General features: G+C 42.0%; 1 protein-coding gene across 1 annotated transcript; it reads left to right on the forward strand.

Annotated features, from left to right (window-relative positions):
- Nucleotides 1-449: 449 nt before the first annotated feature.
- LOC139371320 (zinc finger protein 362-like) lies at nt 450-18,657 on the forward strand. Its single transcript, XM_071111639.1, has 9 exons — nt 450-588; nt 4,743-4,806; nt 5,324-5,576; nt 5,941-6,066; nt 9,386-9,695; nt 9,805-10,029; nt 11,373-11,451; nt 14,305-14,463; nt 14,686-18,657. Exons 2-9 carry the CDS (start codon nt 4,744-4,746, stop codon nt 14,800-14,802), a joined length of 1,332 nt encoding a protein of 443 aa, XP_070967740.1. The 5' UTR covers nt 450-588; nt 4,743; the 3' UTR covers nt 14,803-18,657.
- Nucleotides 18,658-20,038: the final 1,381 nt, after the last annotated feature.

Here is a 20,038-nt window from a genome sequence, read left to right on the forward strand (position 1 = left end):
TAAAAAATCAAATAAAAACACTACGTGAGCGTCAAGCAATGAGGATGTTTGCTACCTGAAACCTCCAATGACTGATTTTGTTTTCCAGTTACAAAGACCAATACGATATGCGAACCCCCTGACGTGTGCCTTCAAAGAGCGGACCTGTACAATTTACAATGTATACATCTGCGAGAATTCAGGGCATGATGGGCATTGTTTGTTGAGAATTGTTTAATTGTATCCATTAAATGCAGCTTCTTTCTTTCCACTCCTGATCACATACTGTAAATCTGTGCCTTGAAATTATGGTACAGACAGTCCTGCCACACCAAAGGCTTGTCAATTATGTCACTACAATTACGCATAATCTGCTGAACCACGTTTATATCGCGCAAGTATTCAAAATTAACATATCTATATTTGTACTTTTGTAGGCCTATTTCTGAAAATCTGCTTAAAACGGACCGCTTCAGTGAAAGCAATTCCTAGCTTGCAGCACCCAGAAGTGAACAGATGGCGACCCGGAAGGTCTGAAGTAACTCCGACTGAAGACAAGCAAAAATAACCTTTTATCAAATATAATAAAATCTACAATCGAGGTGTCAGGTTTGTATACATTTGTTTCCCGATTATATTCTGCGTGGCATTCTAAAAACGTTCGGCTGCCTCAATGCTATTTTGAAAGCAGTTATTGCTACCATTTCAGTCGTCAAAAAGTTACAAAAATAAATAATACTAGTGTATTACCAATCCATTTTTGAATGTGGCAACATTCTAGTTCTATTATGAATGTAGCAAAAATAATTCGCCAGATGAAATGCAGTTATGCTTGCTACTTCGGGAATACATTGTGGATTTGGATAGCGAACAGTTACCGTAACGCATTGCATTTTGCAATGCATGCTTTGTTGTGGGAAGTGTCTTATTTTTTTTATTCCTCGAGCCGGGCTATTCAAACCTGTACATCTAAGTAAACAATCATTCGAACACTTAATACAAATAAACGGATGACACATTTGCATGCATCGAGTCTCGTTTTTAATTGTGGGATCTGTAAATGTGGGATCTGCAGAATATGGCGTCCCGACCTTACAAAAATAAGACAGGCTGCCATTTTTGTTTTCCTTTTGTCTGAAATTTTTTAATAAAACTGTCTGAGAATGTGGGAGAGGCATTGGAGCGAGGCACAAGCTAGGGGGATTGGAGTTGCTCTGCAGTCAAAATGCACCTTATTGGATGTTTTTATGTGTTTGCATTTTAGGTTCTAAAGGTATTTTTTTAATCTGGAAATAAACGCTGATTTACCGATAGAATAAAGGACAAGTTAAGTAACTTTTGTTTTAGTCTACAAGTCTGGACCATCCTCAAGTGATGTGTCATCCCTTGTTATATCCTAATAATAGATCACTTTGTTTTGAGAAAATAATTTATAGAGCAAATAATAGCCTATATTATATTACTGCAAATGTGATGTTGGGCTAATGTTACACGATTTATTTACTAATTTGCCGCTAATTGTCAGAAGATTGATAGCCTGCAGCCTATTATTTTTAATGTCCTTAAAAACACGACCAGCCCTATACGTTTATATAGGCAACAGTGGTCGAATAGTTTTCTTAGTACATCTGACTGTCTTGACAGCAATAGAAAAAATGTTGAGTGCGAAACAGGAGTATTTGCGGTTTTACTGCGTCACACAACGATACATTCAGATTGATTTCATCAGTGTTGCGGGTTTATTATAGACACGTTTATTTCAGACGGCGGTTCTCAATCTCACCAGATGTTTTCAGCATGCATCCATTTCTGCTATGACTCAAATAGCTTATAAACTGATCCACCGTGGCTATTTCACTAATGCAAAATATTGTAATATTTCAATTGAAGACATTGCTTCCTCAATACAATTGAAATGTTTCAACATAGCATACTGGAAAAAGGTTTTTGAACAACAATAACTATGATTAGTTATGAGACTTCTAACAAAAGAAAAAGTAATATTGCTCTATTTGAATGGCAAATTAAGCACTACGTATACATAATATAAATCAAGTGATATTTGCATGTGAAAAGGTCATGGGATACATTTGCTCCATTGTTGTTAAACATTTTGTTGTTCCACACTTTGATGATAGGCATATCTTCAAGTGGCTCAGACAATAACAGGAGTGAAGTGTGTTTCATTTCCCAACATTGATCCTGGGTTCCCACAGTATGGGGCTCTGTTGGATTTTACTCCAGCTGAGTATCAGTTAGAAACATAGTACATCAGATTGGCAACCTACCATCTGAAAAACACTCGTAATCACCTATCCTCTGCAGGTTTAGTTACCTGGAATAGTTAAAATAATCAATTGGAGGAAATCTTACTGTCTTGCTAATGCCAATTGGTTTGAACTTTAGATTGCATACACAGTAGGTCCTCAGGACATTCTAGGGACTGACTACTTTTTATAGCTCTTGCATCTGGATTAGATCCAGGGCTCGGTTCTCCACCATGTCCCTGTTATCCCTGAAATAACCTCAGAAAGTCAGTTTAGTGTCCAATGACGTGATCAACCATCATACTGTACATAAGAGGAACTGATCTAGACAAAGTCAAGTTACAAAATATGTTGGTAATACCATGATAACAGTATACAGTCTTCAAGGGGTAGCCATGGCAAATAATAGTTTTTTCCAGTCTGATCAGATAGTTGAATATAGCAGTTATGCCTGTTGTAGGCTGGATGTCCATTGAGCCAATGGTTTACAAAAGAATGGCTGAGAAGAATCCCCATACAGTCACCAACAGGCAGGATGCCCTACACTTTGTGTATTTGAAATGGACAAAGGTCTCTCTACTTTAATATAGTTTGACACTACTCTCTGTCGCCGGAGAAGATGGCTGGTTGTCATCACCAACGTCAAACATGGCATATCAAAGACTGAGCTGTCATATGGTGGAGATAATCAACTCAAGTTTATATTCAGCTGAAGCCCAGTAACTCCAGGAAGTGAAACGGACACCCGTCGGCATCATTAGGGAAATATTTTCTTGGTTTAGGTTCATACGCTTGGACATATTATTTTTGTTTCTTTTGGCTCATGCAAATGGACTGTGCTACGCTGCTAAGTCAGACATCAGAATGGTGGTCTGTGCCAAATCATGCAATATGTCATGAAAAAATTATAAGGCTTGAAAAACGAAGCAATGGAAAGAAAGACCCCCACAGATCTCAGACAGCTATGAGTGAGCAGCAGGCTCTACCATGGGACAAAGCGAAGCAATGCTCTTTCCCCCAAATACTTCCAAATTGGACCTTTGCATTTAGAGATATTGGAATGAAAATCAATGACATACACTCTAAATGGAACATCAGGAAGCGGGGATGAGGGATATTTTGTCCCCTGTGAAAATATCAACATTCTCATAGACACTGTAGGCTACCGAAAGACCATATATTTTTCAAACACCTCAACTATTTATGCAATTCTATCTTCAATCACAAGATGTTATAGGAAACTGCCTAAATGCCTCTATATAGTTTTTGGACTAGCTCATAAGACTGTATGAAAAACATATTATGCAACCTGTCTGACTCCATCTAGACTCGGGCCCCCCATCACATATGCTGGCTTTCATAAAGCAAACTCATTTCTTTGGCTGACCTGTCATCATTTGAGATATCATTTATGTCTTGTTCATGATGTATTTGGAGGAGAGAGACAAAGTGCTTATCCTGTTTCCCATGAGACTAGCTGATGACCCCATGGTTTGGTTGACATAGAGGAGGATGGACAGTAGTTCAGCTCTGAGCTGCTTACTGTCTCTGTATTTTTATAAACATTTCTGCTTTCTCAGATAGCAGCTTTCAAGTGTTCCTTAACAAGCTATAGCCTATCATGTTATGTGATTGTGTTTTCTTCGGGGAGATGTCCATCATTCAGTGTGGTGGTTCAAGACCCTGCTGACGAGCTGACAGTGAGAGAATAAAGGCCACCTGGGTAATTCCTAGGAGACGATCCCTGTGACTCACAAGCTTTCTCTTTGAATAATTTCTTGCTGAATTGAATCCTCTGCAAATTTTCAGCTGTCTGTGGGCAACTTTAGAAAGTTGTGACTCAGAACAGTGTGAGGAGGACGTTTTATACTTAGCTACAGTGCGTGTGGAAACAAACTTTTGTCATGGATATGGTGAAGGAAGAGAATGGGAGGAAGTTAGAAAGTAATTCCATTTACTTTGAAATCGGGAGGCTAGAATACAACACATTTACAAACATAAGCTCAGTATTTGGCATGTGGCTAAATGGCAAGTATTAACTATATAAGTCTATTGGAACTTATGAACTCAGAAATGCTGAAAACATTTGCGTTAATTGTATGATGCTGAATAAACTGTTGTTGTAGAGCGGCAGGTAGCCTAGCGGCAGGCTAGCCGCTGGTATCCTAACTGCAAGCTAGTGGCAGGTAGTCTAGTGGCAGGTAGCTTAGCGGCAGGTATCCTAGTGGCAGGTAGTCTAGTGACAGGAAGCTTAGCGGCAGGTAGCCTAGCTGTTAGAGCGTTGGGCCAATAACCCGAAAGGTCGCTGGTTTGAATACCCGAGCCGAAAAAGTGAAAAATCTGTCGGTGCCCTTGAGCAAGGCACTTAGCCCTAATTTGCTCCAGGGGCGCCGTACTACTACGACTGACCTTGTAAAACCACACGTTTCACTGCACAATAAAAACATTTCATTTTTTGTGCAGAATATCATTTTTTATTTGGTTTGTTTTTCATAGAATGGCTGAACCTCGTTTTAATAATCCCTACTTCTGGCCTCCACCCCCCACCATGCCTGGGCAGGTGAGTACTAACTGTAGACTTTACCCTCTAACATTCAACAACAGGATTGTTAGTGTACAAGAGGATGAAGAAGAAGATGACAGTGGGCAGTAGATTGGGAAGATTTTAAATTATTATTCTAGGCAGTGTAACATTGAGACCCATGAGCAATGAGAGGTATTTTGCCTGCTTGATTGTCATGCACATTTCTATGTAAAGTACACACTATCACATAAATTATTGTAAATGTTCTTAGGTTACATTGTTCAAGTTATTTCCCTTTGAGTCCATTGGAGGGAGCCAAAGCAACACAATTGTAAGCCCACTCAGATGTTAGAGGAACTGAACCGAAAAATCTACTTCTCTGGTTGTGAACAGCCTATGTGGCCATAGCAGTCATAAACATCAATTATAGTCCCAAAATTGACTGACAAGCAAAAGTAGGATAACTTTGGTCACAGTCAGTATTTTCCAAAATAAGAATGTCTGAGATTTAACTGACTGTTCTCTTGTCTCTGTGTTGTCTACCTGCTGTCAGATGGATAATATTGTGTTGATCAACAAGATCAAGGAACAGCTGATGGCTGAGAAGATCAGACCACCCCACCTGCCGCCTTCCACAGTTCCCTCCCCTCAGCAACGACTGGGGAATCCTACACAGACAGGAGGTGGGCAGCAAGTCCAGATGTCAGTTCAGAAACTGCAGCAGATGCAACAAGGTCTCCATGTCCACAGCTCGTCCCAGCCAGACATTGCCCTGCACACCCGGACGGCCTCCAGCTCAGTCGCAGGTACGCTGACAGCACCCACCTCACCAGGCCAGACTCCATTGTCATTGACCACCACCCCTCACTCAGTTAGTGATGTGCAAGAAATTCACCCATTCTCAGAGGTGGTTCACATCAGAATGCATCTCTACTGAATGTCATGCGATCACTCTCCCTCCCATCTTCCTCAGTCTCATCAAATGATTGGCACACATCCCATCACTTTTTGTAAATTGTATCTTGTAATTACTGTAATACTTATATTTTTTTATCCTTGATGGATGGATAGATAAGGAAAATTGTTATTGAGTCTTGTGAGCCAAGGCTTTATATTTCCTGTAAAAGCATTTCTGGTAAATTATGTGCATTTTCTGCACATCTCTAACAGGACGTATTCTTGGTGATGTAAATTTGAATCTGGACGATAAGACGGCTATAAAAGCAAGAGGATTGTGGGAAGACTGGCATTTGCGTCAAATCATTGACCAACCCTCTAGAACGAATCACCTATCAGGTAAATGACATTGTTTTGACATTTGTGCCTCCTGGAACATACACGGAAAGAGAGGCTGACTTCCACAGCCTTTTTCCAGAATCCCGTACTATTGGCCTGTAGACTAATCCAGGCTTCTCAAAATGTGACATGACTTTTGGCTTACCGGTGTGATTTCAAACTACTTCAGCCAAGGAGCAGGCACAAAGAGTATTCCTATGTTGAGCGACTAACTAAAAGGGAACATGTCAAGAAATAATTTTCTCTGAAAAAGTCTGCGTAATTAAAAAAGTATGTGGACACCTGCTGGTCAAACGTTCTAGAATCATGGGCATTAATATGGAGTTGGTCCCCCTTTGCTGCTATAAAACAGCCTCCACTCCTCTGGGAAGGCTTTCCAAATTATGTTGGAACATTTCTGCGGGGACTTGTTTCCATTCAGCCAAAAGAGCATTAGTGAGGTTGGGCACTGATGTTGGGCGATTAGGCCTGGCTCGCAGTCAGTGTTCCAATTCATCCCAAAGGTGTTCGATGGGGTTGAGGTCAGGGCTCTGTGCAGGCCAGTCAGTTTCTTCCACACCGATCTCGACAAACCATTAGCGGTGGTTCGCGCTAAATAGCGTTTCAATCGGTGACGTCACTTGCTCTGAGACCTTGAAGTAGTGTTTCCCCTTGCTCTGCAAGGGTCGCGGCTTTTGTGGAGCGATGGGTAACGATGCTTCGTGGGTGACTGTTGTTGATGTGTTCAGAGGGTCCCTGGTTCGCGCCCGGGTATGGGTGAGGGGACGGTCTAAAGTTATACTGTTACATATGGACCGCACTTTGTGCACGGGGGCATTGCCATGTTGAAACAAGAAAGAGCCTTCCCCAAACTGTTGCCACAAAGTTGGAAGCACAGAATCATCTAGTATGTCATTGTTTTTTATTGATTTCACCTTTATTTAACCAGGACGGCCAGTTGAGAACAAGTTCTCATTTACAACTGCAACCTGGCCAGGATAAAGCAAAGCAGTGCAACAAAAAACAACAACACAGTGTTACACATGGAATAAACAAAAGTACAGTCTATAACACAATATAAAAATCTACATACAGTGTGTGCAAATGGAGTAAGGAGGTAAGGCAATAAATAGGCCATAGTAGTGAAGTAATTTCAATTTAGCAAATTAACACTGGAGTGATAGATGTGCAAGTAGAAATACTGGTGTGTAGAAAAACAATATGGGGATGAGGTAGGTAGATTGGATGGGCTATTTACAGATGGGCTGTGTACAGTTGCAGCGGTCGGTAAGCTGCTCAGATAGCTGATGCTTAAAATTAGTGAGGGAGATAGAAGTCTCCAACTTCAGCGATTTTTGCAATTCGTTCCAGTCACTGGCAGCAGAGAACTGGAAGTAAAGGCATCCAAAGTGGGTGTTGGCTTTGGAGATGACCAGTGAGATATACCTGCTGGAGCGTGTGCTACGGGTGGGTGTTGCTATGGTGACCAGTGAGCTGAGATAAGGCGGAGCTTTACCTCGCAAAGACTTATAGATGACCTGGAGCCAGTTTGTTTGGCGAGAGCATACAGGTCGCAGTGGTGGCTGATATGGAGCTTTGGTGACAAAACGGATGGCACTGTGATAGACTGCATCCAGTTTGCTGGGTAGAGTGTTGGAGGCTATTTTGTAAATGACATCGCCGAAGTCGAGGATTGGTAGGATAGTCAGTTTTACGCGGCTGTTTGGCAGCCTGATTGAAGGAAGCTTTGTTGCGAAATAGGAAGCCAATTCTAGATTTAATTTTGGATTGGAGATGCTTAATATGAGTTTGGAAGGAGAGTTTACAGTTTAGACAGACACTTAGAATATGTGGACAACTACAAATACCTAAGTCAGAACCGTCCAGAGTAGTGATTCTAGTCGGGCAGGCGGGTGAGGGCAGCGATCGGTTGAAGAGCATGCATTTAGTTTTACTAGCATTTAAGAGCAGTTGGAGGCGACGGAAGGAGTGTTGTATGGCATTGAAGCTCGTTTGGAGGTTTGTCAACAGTGTCCAAAGAAGGGCCAGATGTATACAGAATGGTGTCGTCTGCATAGAGGTGGATCAAGGAATCACCCGCAGCAAGAGCGACATCATTGATATATACAGAGAAAAGAGTCGGCCCGAGAATTGAACCCTGTGGCACCCCCATAGAGACTGCCAGAGGTCCGGACAACAGGCCCTCCAATTTGACACACTGAACTCTATCTGAGAAGTAGTTGGTGAACCAGGCGAGGCATTCATTTGAGAAACCAAGTCTGTTGAGTCTGCAGATAAGAATGCAGTGATTGACAGAGTCAAAAGCCTTGGCCAGGTCGATGAAGACGGCTGCACAGTACTGTCTTTTATGGATGGCGGTTATGATATTGTTTAGTACCTTGAGCGTGGCTGAGGTGCACCCGTGACCAGCTCGGAAACCGGATTGCACAGCGAAGAAGGTACGGTGGGATTCCAAATGGTCTGTGATCTGTTTGTTAACTTGGCCATTTTATGCTGTCGCGTTGTTTTCCCTTCACTGGAACTAAGGGGCCTAGCTCAAACCATGAAAACAGCCCCAGACCATTATTGCTCCTCCACCAAACTTTACAGTTGGCACTTTGCATTGGGGCAGGTAGCATTCTCCTGGCATCCACCAAACCCAGATTCGTCCATCTGACTGCCAGATGGTGAAGCGTGATTCATCACTCCAGAGAATGCATTTTCCCTGCTCAAGAGTCCAATGGCGGCAAGCTTTACACCACTCCAGCCGACACTTGGCATTGAGCATTGTTGATCTTAGGTTTGTGTGTGGCTGCTCTGCCATGGAAACCCATTACATGAAGCTCCCAGGCAATTTGGAACTCGGTAGTGAGTGTTGGAACCGAGGACAGACAATTGTTACGCGATACGCGCTTCAGCACTCGGCAGTTCCCTTCTGTGAGCTTGTGTAGCTTACCACTTCGCGGCTGAGCTGTTGTTGCTGTTAGACGTTTCCACTTCACAATAACAGCACTTACAGTTGACAGAGGCAGCTCTAGCAGGGAAGAAATTTGACGAACTGACTTGTTGGAAAGGTGGCATCCTATGACGGTGCCCCATTGAAAGTCACTGAGCTCTTCAGTAAGGCCAACATACTGCCAATGTTTGTCCATGGAGATAGCATGGCTGTGTGCTCGATTTTTATACACCGGTCAGCAACTGGTGTGGCTGAAATAGCCGAATATACTAATTTGAAGGGGTGTCCACATACTTTTGTGTATATATAGTGTATATATTCAGTCTTGCATTACAGTTCTGTTAAATCTTGTTTGTAAGTCATTTTCACCTCTTGACTTGCCAGGTCTGGCACTTTCCTCTCGAACTGGCAACCATAACACCTCCATCACTCTGACCACACCCACCTCCAACAGCCAGAGCCGGCTAGGCGGAGCCCTCTCGCCTCATCATGTCCTCTCCAGCTTGGCCAGTGGCCCTGGGATGGAGCAAATCAAAAGTAACGGGGGCCTTGCTGGACTGCTGGGGCGAGGGCGTAAGAAGATAAAAGCCGAGAACAGTGGTGGCCCTCTGTTGGTGGTGCCTTACCCAATCCTCGCTTCAGGCAACGACCAATCCTGCCACACCATCATCCCCAAAGAGGGCAAATGCTACAGGCATGAGCACACATTACACTTTTATAGACTGCTACATGTTGATTTCACTCCAAATGTCTTACTGTCATATTGATTGCTTACGGTGTGTTTCGTGTGTGTGTTTGCACAGGTGTAAATTGTGCCCACTGACCTTCTTCTCCAAGTCAGACATGCAGATGCACTCCAAGTCCCACACAGAGGTCAAGCCGCACAAGTGTCCCTACTGCTCCAAATCTTTCACCAACGCATCCTACCTGGCCCAGCACCTCCGCATTCACCTGGGTGTCAAACCTTATCACTGCTCTTACTGCGAGAAATGCTTCCGCCAGCTCTCCCACCTGCAGCAGCACACAAGGTCAAATCTTATTTGATCACAAGTTTGATAGTGTTTTCATGTACCCTATAAAGATCTTTATAGGTGCTCTACCAAGAACACCAAAAAGGAAAATAAGTTGTATAGTGTGGTGATGATGTATCTTTCCCAGAATCCTAACGCTTGAAGGAATAGATTCTATCTACCTGACACCTGCAGTTGTTTTGGCGGTGTCGGAACTGTGTTAGAGCTGTCATGCACTGAGTCGCATGAAGATAAATCCTATTTTTATTTTATTTTTATTTCACCTTTATTTAACCAGGTAGGCTAGTTGAGAACAAGTTCTCATTTGCAACTGCGACCTGGCCAAGATAAAGCATAGCAGTGTGAACAGACAACACAGAGTTACACATGGAGTAAACAATTAACAAGTCAATAACACAGTAGAAAAAAGGGGAGTCTATATACATTGTGTGCAAAAGGCATGAGAAGGTAGGCGAATAATTACAATTATGCAGATTAACACTGGAGTGATAAATGATCAGATGGTTATGTACAGGTGTGCAAAAGAGCAGAAAAGTAAATAAATAAAAACAGTATGGGGATGAGGTAGGTGAAAATGGGTGGGCTATTTACCAATAGACTATGTACAGCTGCAGCGATCAGTTAGCTGCTCAGATAGCAGATGTTTGAAGTTGGTGAGGGAGATAAAAGTCTCCAACTTCAGCGATTTTTGCAATTCATTCCAGTCACAGGCAGCAGAGAACTGGAACGAAAGGCGGCCAAATGAGGTGTTGGCTTTAGGGATGATCAGTGAGATACACCTGCTGGAGCGCGTGCTACGGATGGGTGTTGCCATCGTGACCAGTGAACTGAGATAAGGCGGAGCTTTACCTAGCATGGACTTGTAGATGACCTGGAGCCAGTGGGTCTGGCGACGAATATGTAGCGATGCAGTCTTGATTATAAGATGGCACAGGAATGTGAGTTGTAATCTACACCTCTAATGCTGATAGAAACCATTATTTTCTTTAATGATTTTCAATTGGAACTCATTATTTCTATATTGCCTACACTTTCTCATTCTGAACAAACGTGAATGGGACTCACCGATTTGACTGCTCCAACACAGTTACACCTCCAACACGCCACATCATCAGCTACGGCCGGTTAATGGCTTGATCTGATTGAATCTAGGCCTACGTTTATTTACCCTAGTGTTATTTGCCTTTATAGATTATATCAAAAAGGAAGTGAAGTATCTTAGAGAGAGAGGCAGAGGGAGAGAGAGAGAAAATAAAATATCCGGCCGGCTGCCCTATGTCGACATGTGTGCCGGATGCTGCAGCCTCATTTACTATATATACACACTATATCTTTTACAGAATTCATACTGGGGATCGGCCCTATAAATGTGCCCATCCAGGTTGTGAAAAAGCCTTCACCCAGCTCTCCAATCTGCAGGTATTTTCAGTTAAACTCATGCTCAGGTTCTACTTTTGAAGCATTGATGCTGGGTTCTTTACCGCTGTGGTTGGCATAAAATGTCTCCTAAAGTGTCACATTTGTCACAATTGGTTTTACAGTAGAGGAACACATAACATATCAAATCCACAGTCAAAGACAATGCTATTCATTCCTCATATATTTCACACACATGCTATTATATCTGAAATGATTGCCAACTTTTGTAAATAATTGTATTTTTACTGTAGTATGTTTTAGATTTTGAACATGACATATTCAGCATGATTTTCCTCCATTTGGGTCAGATGATGGCCTGGTTTGACAGGTGTTTCCCCACCCTGAATGTCTACACAAATACAGTACCAGTCAAAAGTTTGGAGGCCTACTCATTCAAGGGTTTTTCTTTATTTTTACTATTTTATACATTGTAGGATAATAGTGAAGACATCAAAACTATGAAATAACACAAATGGAATCATGTAGTAACCAAAAAAGTGTTAAACAAATCCAAATCTATTTTATATTTATCATGGCTCAGGTTAAGACCCAGATGCAGACACAAGAGGCAGATAGTTCTAGTCTCAGAACTTATTATAAACTCAGCAAACAAAGAAACATCCCTTTTTCAGGACCCTGTCTTTCAAAGGTAATTCGTAAAAATCCAAATAACTTCACAGATCTTCATTGTAAAGGGTTTAAACACTGTTTCCCATGTTTGTTCAATGAACAGTTAATGAACATGCACCTGTGGAACTGTCGTTAAGACACAAACAACTTACAGATTGTAGGCAATTAAGATCACAGTTATGAAAACTTAGGACAGTAAAGAGGCCTTTCTACCGACTCTAAAAAAAACACCATAAGAAAGATGCTCAACGTCCCTGCTCATCTGCGTGAACGTGCCTTAGGCATGCTGCAAGGAAGCATGAGGACTGTAGATGTGGCCATGGAAATAAATTGCAATGTCCGTACTGTGAGACACATAAGACAGCGCTACAGGGAGACAGGACGGACAGCTGATCGTCCTCGCAGTAGCAGACCACATGTCGCAACACCTGCACAGGATCGGTACATCCGAACATAACACCTGCGGGACAGGTACAGGATGGCAACAACAACTGCCCGAGTTACACCAGGAACGCAAAATCCCTCCATCAGTGCTCAGACTGTCAACAATAGGCTGAGAGAGGCTGGATTGAGGGATTGTAGGCTTGTTGTAAGGCAGGTCCTCACCAGACATCACCGGCAACAATGTCGCCTATGGACACAAACCCACCATTGCTGGACCAGACAGAACTGGCAAAAAGTACTCTTCACTGATGAGTCACGGTTTTGTCTCACCAGGGGTGATGGTCAGATTCGCGTTTATCTTCGAAGGAATAAGCGTTACACCGAGGCCTGTACTCTGGAGCGGGATCTATTTGGAGGTGGAGGGTCCGTCATGGTCTGGGGCGGTGGGTCACAGCATCATCGGACTAAGCTTGTTGTCATTGCAGGCAATCTGAATGCTGTTCGTTACAGGGAAGACATCCTCCTCCCTCATTTGGTACCCTTCCTGCAGGCTCATCCTGACATGACCCTCCAGCATGACAATGCCACCAGCCATACTGCTCATTCTGTGCGTGATTTCCTGCAAGACAGGAATGTCAGTGTTCTGCCATGGTCAGCGAAGAGCCCGGATCTCAATCCCATTGAGCACATCTGGGACCTGTTGGATCGGAGAGTGAGGGCTAGGGCCATTCCCCCTAGAAATGTCCGGGAACTTGCAGGTGTCTTGGTGGAAGAGTGGAGTAACATCTCACAGCAAGAATTAGCAAATCTGGTGCAGGCCATGAGGAGATGCACTGCAGAACTTAATGCAGCTGGTGGCCACACCAGATACTGACATTTACTTTTGAATTGACCCCCCCTTTGTTCAGGGACACATTATTCCATTTCTGTTAGTCACATGTCTGTGGAACTTGTTCAGTTTATGACTCAGTTGTTGAATCTTGTTATGTTCATACAAATATTTACACATGTTAAGTTTGCTGAAAATAAACACAGTTGACAGTGAGAGGATGTTTCTTTTTTTGCTGAGTTTAGTTCAAGGTGCATGCAAAAGGTAAGTCAAGGCAGGCAAAGGGTCGTAATCCAAATCAGAGTCAGGCAGGTACAGGACGGCCGGCAAGATCAGGGTCAGGACAGACAGAAAGGTCAGAACTGGGAAGACTAAGAAAAACTGATGGGACAAGATGAATTGTCAACAGACAAAACAGAAAATGCAGGTATAAATACACAGGTGATAATCAGGGGAGATGCGAGACATCTGGTGCGGCGTGGAGACAAGCACAAAGACAGGTGAAACAGATCAGGGTGTGACAATATTTGAGATAGCCATTCTTTGCCTTGATGACAGCTTTGCACATTCTTGGCATTCTCTCAACCAGCTTCGTGAGGTAGTCACATGGAATGCATTTCAATGAACAGGTATGCCTTATTGAAAGTACATTTGTGGAATTATTTCCTTAATGTGTTTGAGCCAATCAGTTGTGTTGTGACAAGGTAGGGGTGGTATGCAGAATATAGCCCTATTTGGTAAAAGACCCAAGTCCGTATTATGGCACTTTGAAGAAGCTAAAATCTAAAATGTATTTTGATTTGTTCAACACTTCTTTGGTTACTACATGATTCCATATGTGTTATTCCATAGTTTTGATGTCTTCACTATTATTCTACAGTGTAAAAAATAGTAAAAAAATTAAGAAAAACCCTTGAATGAGTCGCTGTGTCCAAACTTTTGACTGGTACTGTAGGTCTGTGAATAATTGTATTAGGTAATCTCTGTGTCCGTCTCTTTCCCTGCCCCAGTCTCACCAGAGACAGCACAACAAAGACAAGCCCTACAAGTGTCCAAACTGCTACCGTGCCTACTCGGACTCAGCCTCATTGCAGATTCACTTGTCTGTGCATGCCATCAAAAACGCCAAGGCCTACTGCTGCAGCATGTGTGGCAGAGCCTACACCTCAGTGAGTAGGCTATAGTGCAGCATGAGCTGATGTTTTCACAGGATGTGAGAAACCATGCAACGCTGTTTGCAATTGACCGTTCTTTGTTTCCTCATTCTCAGGCAATAAGAGTGAGCCAATGTTGTCAGATCATCACTCAACAATGTCGCTTTAGTGAAGCATGTATACCTCTTTGTCTACTGAGCCTCGGTGTTGACTGAACCCTTCTTTGTTTGTCTTCAGGAGACCTACCTTATGAAGCACATGTCTAAACACACGGTGGTGGAACACCTGGTGAGCCATCACTCTCCACAGAGGACAGGGTCTCCTAATATCCCCATACGGATCTCCCTCATCTGAGCAATTCACCTTGACACCCTACCCCTGACCCTCATGGAGGAACCCCCTGTAAGGTCACCCCTCCACTTTAGCGTAATCAATCCTAGATATGGGCTTTTATTTGTTTGTTTTCCCCTATGCGGGTTCCAAAAATGTGCCAGACTGTATTTGTACCTTTTTCAAAAGATGCCAGACTTTTTTTATTTATTTTTTGTATTTTGTGGTTAGGGAATGTTTGGGACATCCAAAAATGATTTTACAGCACTTTCAGGCCTCATGGTAGAGTAAAAACCTTTTTGGCCTATGCTAAGACAATAAAAATCATTGCTCCAGGCAGCTAAAAACATTCACCCTAGGTGTTATAAAGCATTAAATGACCACTTTTTTATATTGTTATTCTCCCTTTACTGTTTGCAAAAGTATATTTGCATTGGAAACCTGTGTCTTCCTTTTAGTTAGTCCAAGAAGATGAATAGCTAAATCATTTATTCAAGCATTTTTTGTACCAATCCTAATGTCAATGTTTGCATCATTTTGTTACTTAAAAAGAAAATGTTCTCAAGTAAGTTTTATCACATTTAAGTATGTCTTTTAGACAACAATGCACACAAAATAGTTATGTGTTATTGTTGTAGTTGTATTTTTCATCTTGTTATTGTCCATGGTATTTAAAAGGAAACTGTTCAAGGCTATCCTGAAGAGCACTAAAATATATATTTTGAATCTGATGCTGATATTTGTAGAAACTTCCATGTTTTGGTTTGCTGAATTGATAAGCACTGCCATGTATTGAAGAAATGAAATGGTCCATTATGGAATTGACATACAGTGCATTCGGAAATGATTCAGACCCCTTCCCCTTTTCTACAATTTGTTACGTTACAGCCTTTTCTAAAAATGGATTAAATCAAATCTACACGCAATACCCCATAATGACAAAGCAGAAAAAGGCTTTTAGAAATTTTAGCAACTGTATTACAAATAAAAATTATTCAGACTCTCTGCTATGAGATTCGAATTTGAGCTGGGGTGCATCCTGTTTCCATTGATCATCCTTGAGATGTTTCTACAACTTGATTGGAGTCCATTGTGGTAAATTCAATTGATTGGACATGATTTGGAAAGGCAGACACCTGTCTATATAAGGTCCCACAGATGACAGTGCATGTCAAAGCAAAAACCAAGCCATGAGGTCGAAGGAACTGTCTGTAGAGCTCTGAGACAGGATTGTGTTGAGGCACAGATCTGGGAAAGAGTACCAAAAAATGTCTGCAGCATTGAAGGTCCAAGAACACAGTGGCCTCCATCATTGTTAAATGTAAGGAGTTTGGAACCACCAAGACTCTTCCTAGAGCTGGCTGCTGGCCAAACTGAGCAATCGGAGGATAAGGGCCTTGATCAGGGAGGTGACCAAGAACCCGATGGTCACTGACAGAGCTCCAGAGTTCCTCTGTGGAAATGGGACAGACGCCACTCCTCAGTAAAAGGCACATGACAGCCCGCTAAGAGTTAGAATCAGACCATGAGAAACAAGATTCTCTGTTCTAGTTAAATCTTGGTTTCATAATTTGGCCTGAATGCCAAGCGTCACGTCTGGAGGAAACCTGGCAACATCCCTACAATGAAGCATAGTGGTGGCAGCATCATGCTGTGGGAATGTTTTTCAGCGACATGGATTGGGAGACTAGTCAGGATCAAGGGAAGGATGAACAGAGCAAAGTACAGAAACATCCTTGATGAAAACCTGCTCCAGAGTGCTCAGGACCTCAGACTGGGGCGAAGGTTCACCTTCCAACAGGACAACGACCCTAAGCACACATTCAAGACAACGTAGGACTGGCTTCAGGACAAGTCTCTGAATGTCCTTCAGTGCCCGGACTTGAACCCGATTGATCTTTGGAGAGACCTGAAAATAGCTGTGCAGTGACGCTTTCATCCAACCTGACAGAGCTTGAGAGGCTCTGCAGAGAAGAATGGGAGAAACTCCCCATCCAACCTGACAGAGCTTGAGAGGCTCTGCAGAGAAGAATGGGAGAAACTCCCCAAGTACAGGTTTGCCAAGCTTGCAGCGTCATACACAAGAATACTTGAGGCTGTAATCGCTGCCAAAGGTGCTTCAACAAAGTACTGGGTAGGGGCCTCCCGGGTGGCGCAGTGGTTAAGGGCGCTGTACTGCAGCGCCAGCTGTGCCATCAGAGTCCCTGGGTCCGCGCCCAGGCTCTGTCGTAACCGGCCGCGACCGGGAGGTCCGTGGGGCGACGCACAATTGGCCTAGCGTCGCCCGGGTTAGGGAGGGCTTGGTCGGTAGGGGTGTCGGCAGTTGTGTATCGGAGGACGCATTACTTTCAACCTTTGTCTCTCCCGAGCCCGTACGGGAGTTGTAGCGATGAGACAAGATAGTAGCTTCTACAACAATTGGATACCACGAAATTGGGGAGAAAAAGGGGTAAAAAATAAAATTAAAAAGTACTGGGTAAAGAGACTTGAGTTCTTATGTAAATGTCATATTTCAGTTTTTATTTTAGTACATTTGCACACATTTCTAAACGTTTTACTTTGTCATTATGTGGTATTGTGTGTAGATTGATGGAGAAAAAAAACAATTTCATTAATTTTAGAACAAGGCTGAAATGTAACAAAATATGGGGGGAAAATCAAGGGCTCTAAATACTTTCCGAATGCTCTGAACATATTTGTTGGTTCAAGCCATTCCAGTAACTGAAAGACTTTTAACAATATTTTAAATGAAGCAGACAAACTCATTTTAAAAATGGAAATTTACGAAATATATGCAACGTGACTTGCCGAAAGAACCGCTTCACCATTTGGAATGCTGTGGTAAAGTACATGCATGAGCTCTTCCTGTGTGCTACATAGATTTGTTTACTTACATTGATGAGGGAAGGGGTATCCTCATATTTCCTTCTATTTTACCTATGAAGTAGAGATGAAAAGGCCAAATCCAAGAATGCACAGGTTTGCAACCAAATAATTGTAATCCCTAACGGTTTGAATTAGAATATATTGTCCCTGTCTGCCAGTGATGTATATGGTGTGCTATCTGGTTGAAAATGGCAGAGAAATAGCAAGGCACATTACAAAATGTGATACCTCCTGGCCTTTCATAGGTTTACAACTGTGAAACTCTGTCAAGAGCAACATGTGCTGCCTCCTCACTATCTAATGTGTTGTTGCACCTCAAAAATCACACGAGAGGATTTCGACACCAACCATTTGAGATTGTTCAGAAACTGTTTCTGTAATTAATAACAGATAGGATTATCATTCCTGAAACATTATTATTTTTAAATATCATTTCATCTCTGAGAAATGTAGCTAATTGATTGTACTCCAACTGGCCATTTTAATTTGTGGGATTCAGATAATATTCAATAAATATAGTACCCAACATCCAATTTGGACCAAACGTCTTCCTACCAATGAGTAAGACATGAGGAATCCCCCCCCCCCCCCCCCCAAAAAAAGAAATTGTAAAAAGCCACCCACAGATCCCCAACACCCCATGTCAATCCCACCCCAACAACCAGTAAACAGTAGAATTTTTATTTGTTTGACAGTAGTATGAAGCTGTGGCTTGGAGTATTGCTTCTCCATACTATGTAATGTGTACCTTGTGAATCTGGTTATGTTTTTTCTCTACCTGCTCAGAGAGATGTGTAATTGAAGTTGCATTATTTACCCAAAAGTACTGTGAAAGTACCATGTTTTGACCAATAGATGCCGCTGTTCTTACTATACTGCCACACACATCCATTTTGCTGGTCTCTTTGTGTTTATTAAATTGGTCACAACATTTCCTTTGCAACTTTGGGTTCTTAAACAATATATTTTATGAAAATAAATTCCTCCATGAAAGCAATTCAGTTTGTCCTTCTCTTAGCAACCTAATGCTTCAACCAAACTCTCCTTGAATAGTCCAACAAGTGTCTGCTCTCTTGAGAGGTCTATCTTTATGCAATTCTTATATGAAGACTTTTCCGACAGCCCTAATAATATAATGAATTGCATGGCAGTCTTATTTTTTTCAATAACATTATCAGGAAACCGCTCTGTATGTATTGTGACATTTACCATTAAACTCAACACAACCAACACCAATTGCAAAACACTACACAGTTTGTGTTTGGGACTTTGAAGACCATAACATTGACACCATGAGAACTGCTGTAGTCTAATAATTTGATTGTTCACCAGAAATGGTCTAACAGTAACTCATCCATATATTTTTGAAGGTAATGAACAACACACAAAAAGCCGTTTCCTGGACACATTAAGAAGGACAAACTGATTTGTTTTCCTAGAGAACTGGCTTGAATTGTGAGGATGACCAAAATGTATTTTCATCAAGCCAAATATATTGATTTTCTACCCAAAATTGCTAAGGAAATGTTGTGATCTATTTAATAGACACAAGAGACCAGCAACATTGATAAGAGTGTGGAGGTATAGCAGGAACACAAGAGACCAGCAACATTGATAAGAGTGTGGAGGTATAACAGGAACACAAGAGACCAGCAACATTGATAAGAGTGTGGAGGTATAACAGGAACACAAGAGACCAGCAACATTGATAAGAGTGTGGAGGTATAACAGGAACACAAGAGACCAGCAACATTGATAAGAGTGTGGAGGTATAACAGGAACACAAGAGACCAGCAACATTGATAAGAGTGTGGAGGTATAACAGGAACACAAGAGACCAGCAACATTGATAAGAGTGTGGAGGTATAACAGGAACACAAGAGACCAGCAACATTGATAAGAGTGTGGAGGTATAACAGGAACAGTGGCATCTAGTGGTCAAAACATGTTATTTTCACACTACTTTATTGTAAATAATGCAAGCGACTTCCATCACTAATTTCTCTAACATTTCACTGACATTCACAGAATAAATGACATCGTCACAGCTTCATACTACTTGTCAAATAAAGAACTGATACTGGTTGTTGGGGTGGGATTGGCATGGGGTGTTTGTGGGCGACTTTACATTTTTTATTCCTCGTGTCTTACTCAATGGTAGGAAGATGTTTGGTCCAAATTGGATGTTGGGTACTATATTTACTGAAATTAAAATAGCCAATTTGGATGCTATCAATTAGCTTAACTTCTCTAAGATTAAATTAAATCAACAAACTAATGCTTCAGGAATGCCAATCGTATCTGTTTAACTACAGAAACAATTTCAAAACAAGTCTACTGAGATTTTCTACTGAGTGATAATTTTGTACATTTA

The sequence above is a fragment of the Oncorhynchus clarkii genome, chromosome 17 (genome assembly GCF_045791955.1).
Source record: "Oncorhynchus clarkii lewisi isolate Uvic-CL-2024 chromosome 17, UVic_Ocla_1.0, whole genome shotgun sequence".
Lineage (NCBI taxonomy): Eukaryota > Metazoa > Chordata > Actinopteri > Salmoniformes > Salmonidae > Oncorhynchus > Oncorhynchus clarkii.

Bases quoted from the DNA above. Each gene is read 5' to 3' on its own strand.
- LOC139371320 (XM_071111639.1), top strand. From the start codon at position 4,744: ATGGCTGAACCTCGTTTTAATAATCCCTACTTCTGGCCTCCACCCCCC. The intron at 5,577-5,940 runs GTACGCTGACAG...CATCTCTAACAG, and splicing joins GGCCTCCAGCTCAGTCGCAG to GACGTATTCTTGGTGATGTA. The intron at 14,464-14,685 runs GTGAGTAGGCTA...GTTTGTCTTCAG, and splicing joins GTGGCAGAGCCTACACCTCA to GAGACCTACCTTATGAAGCA.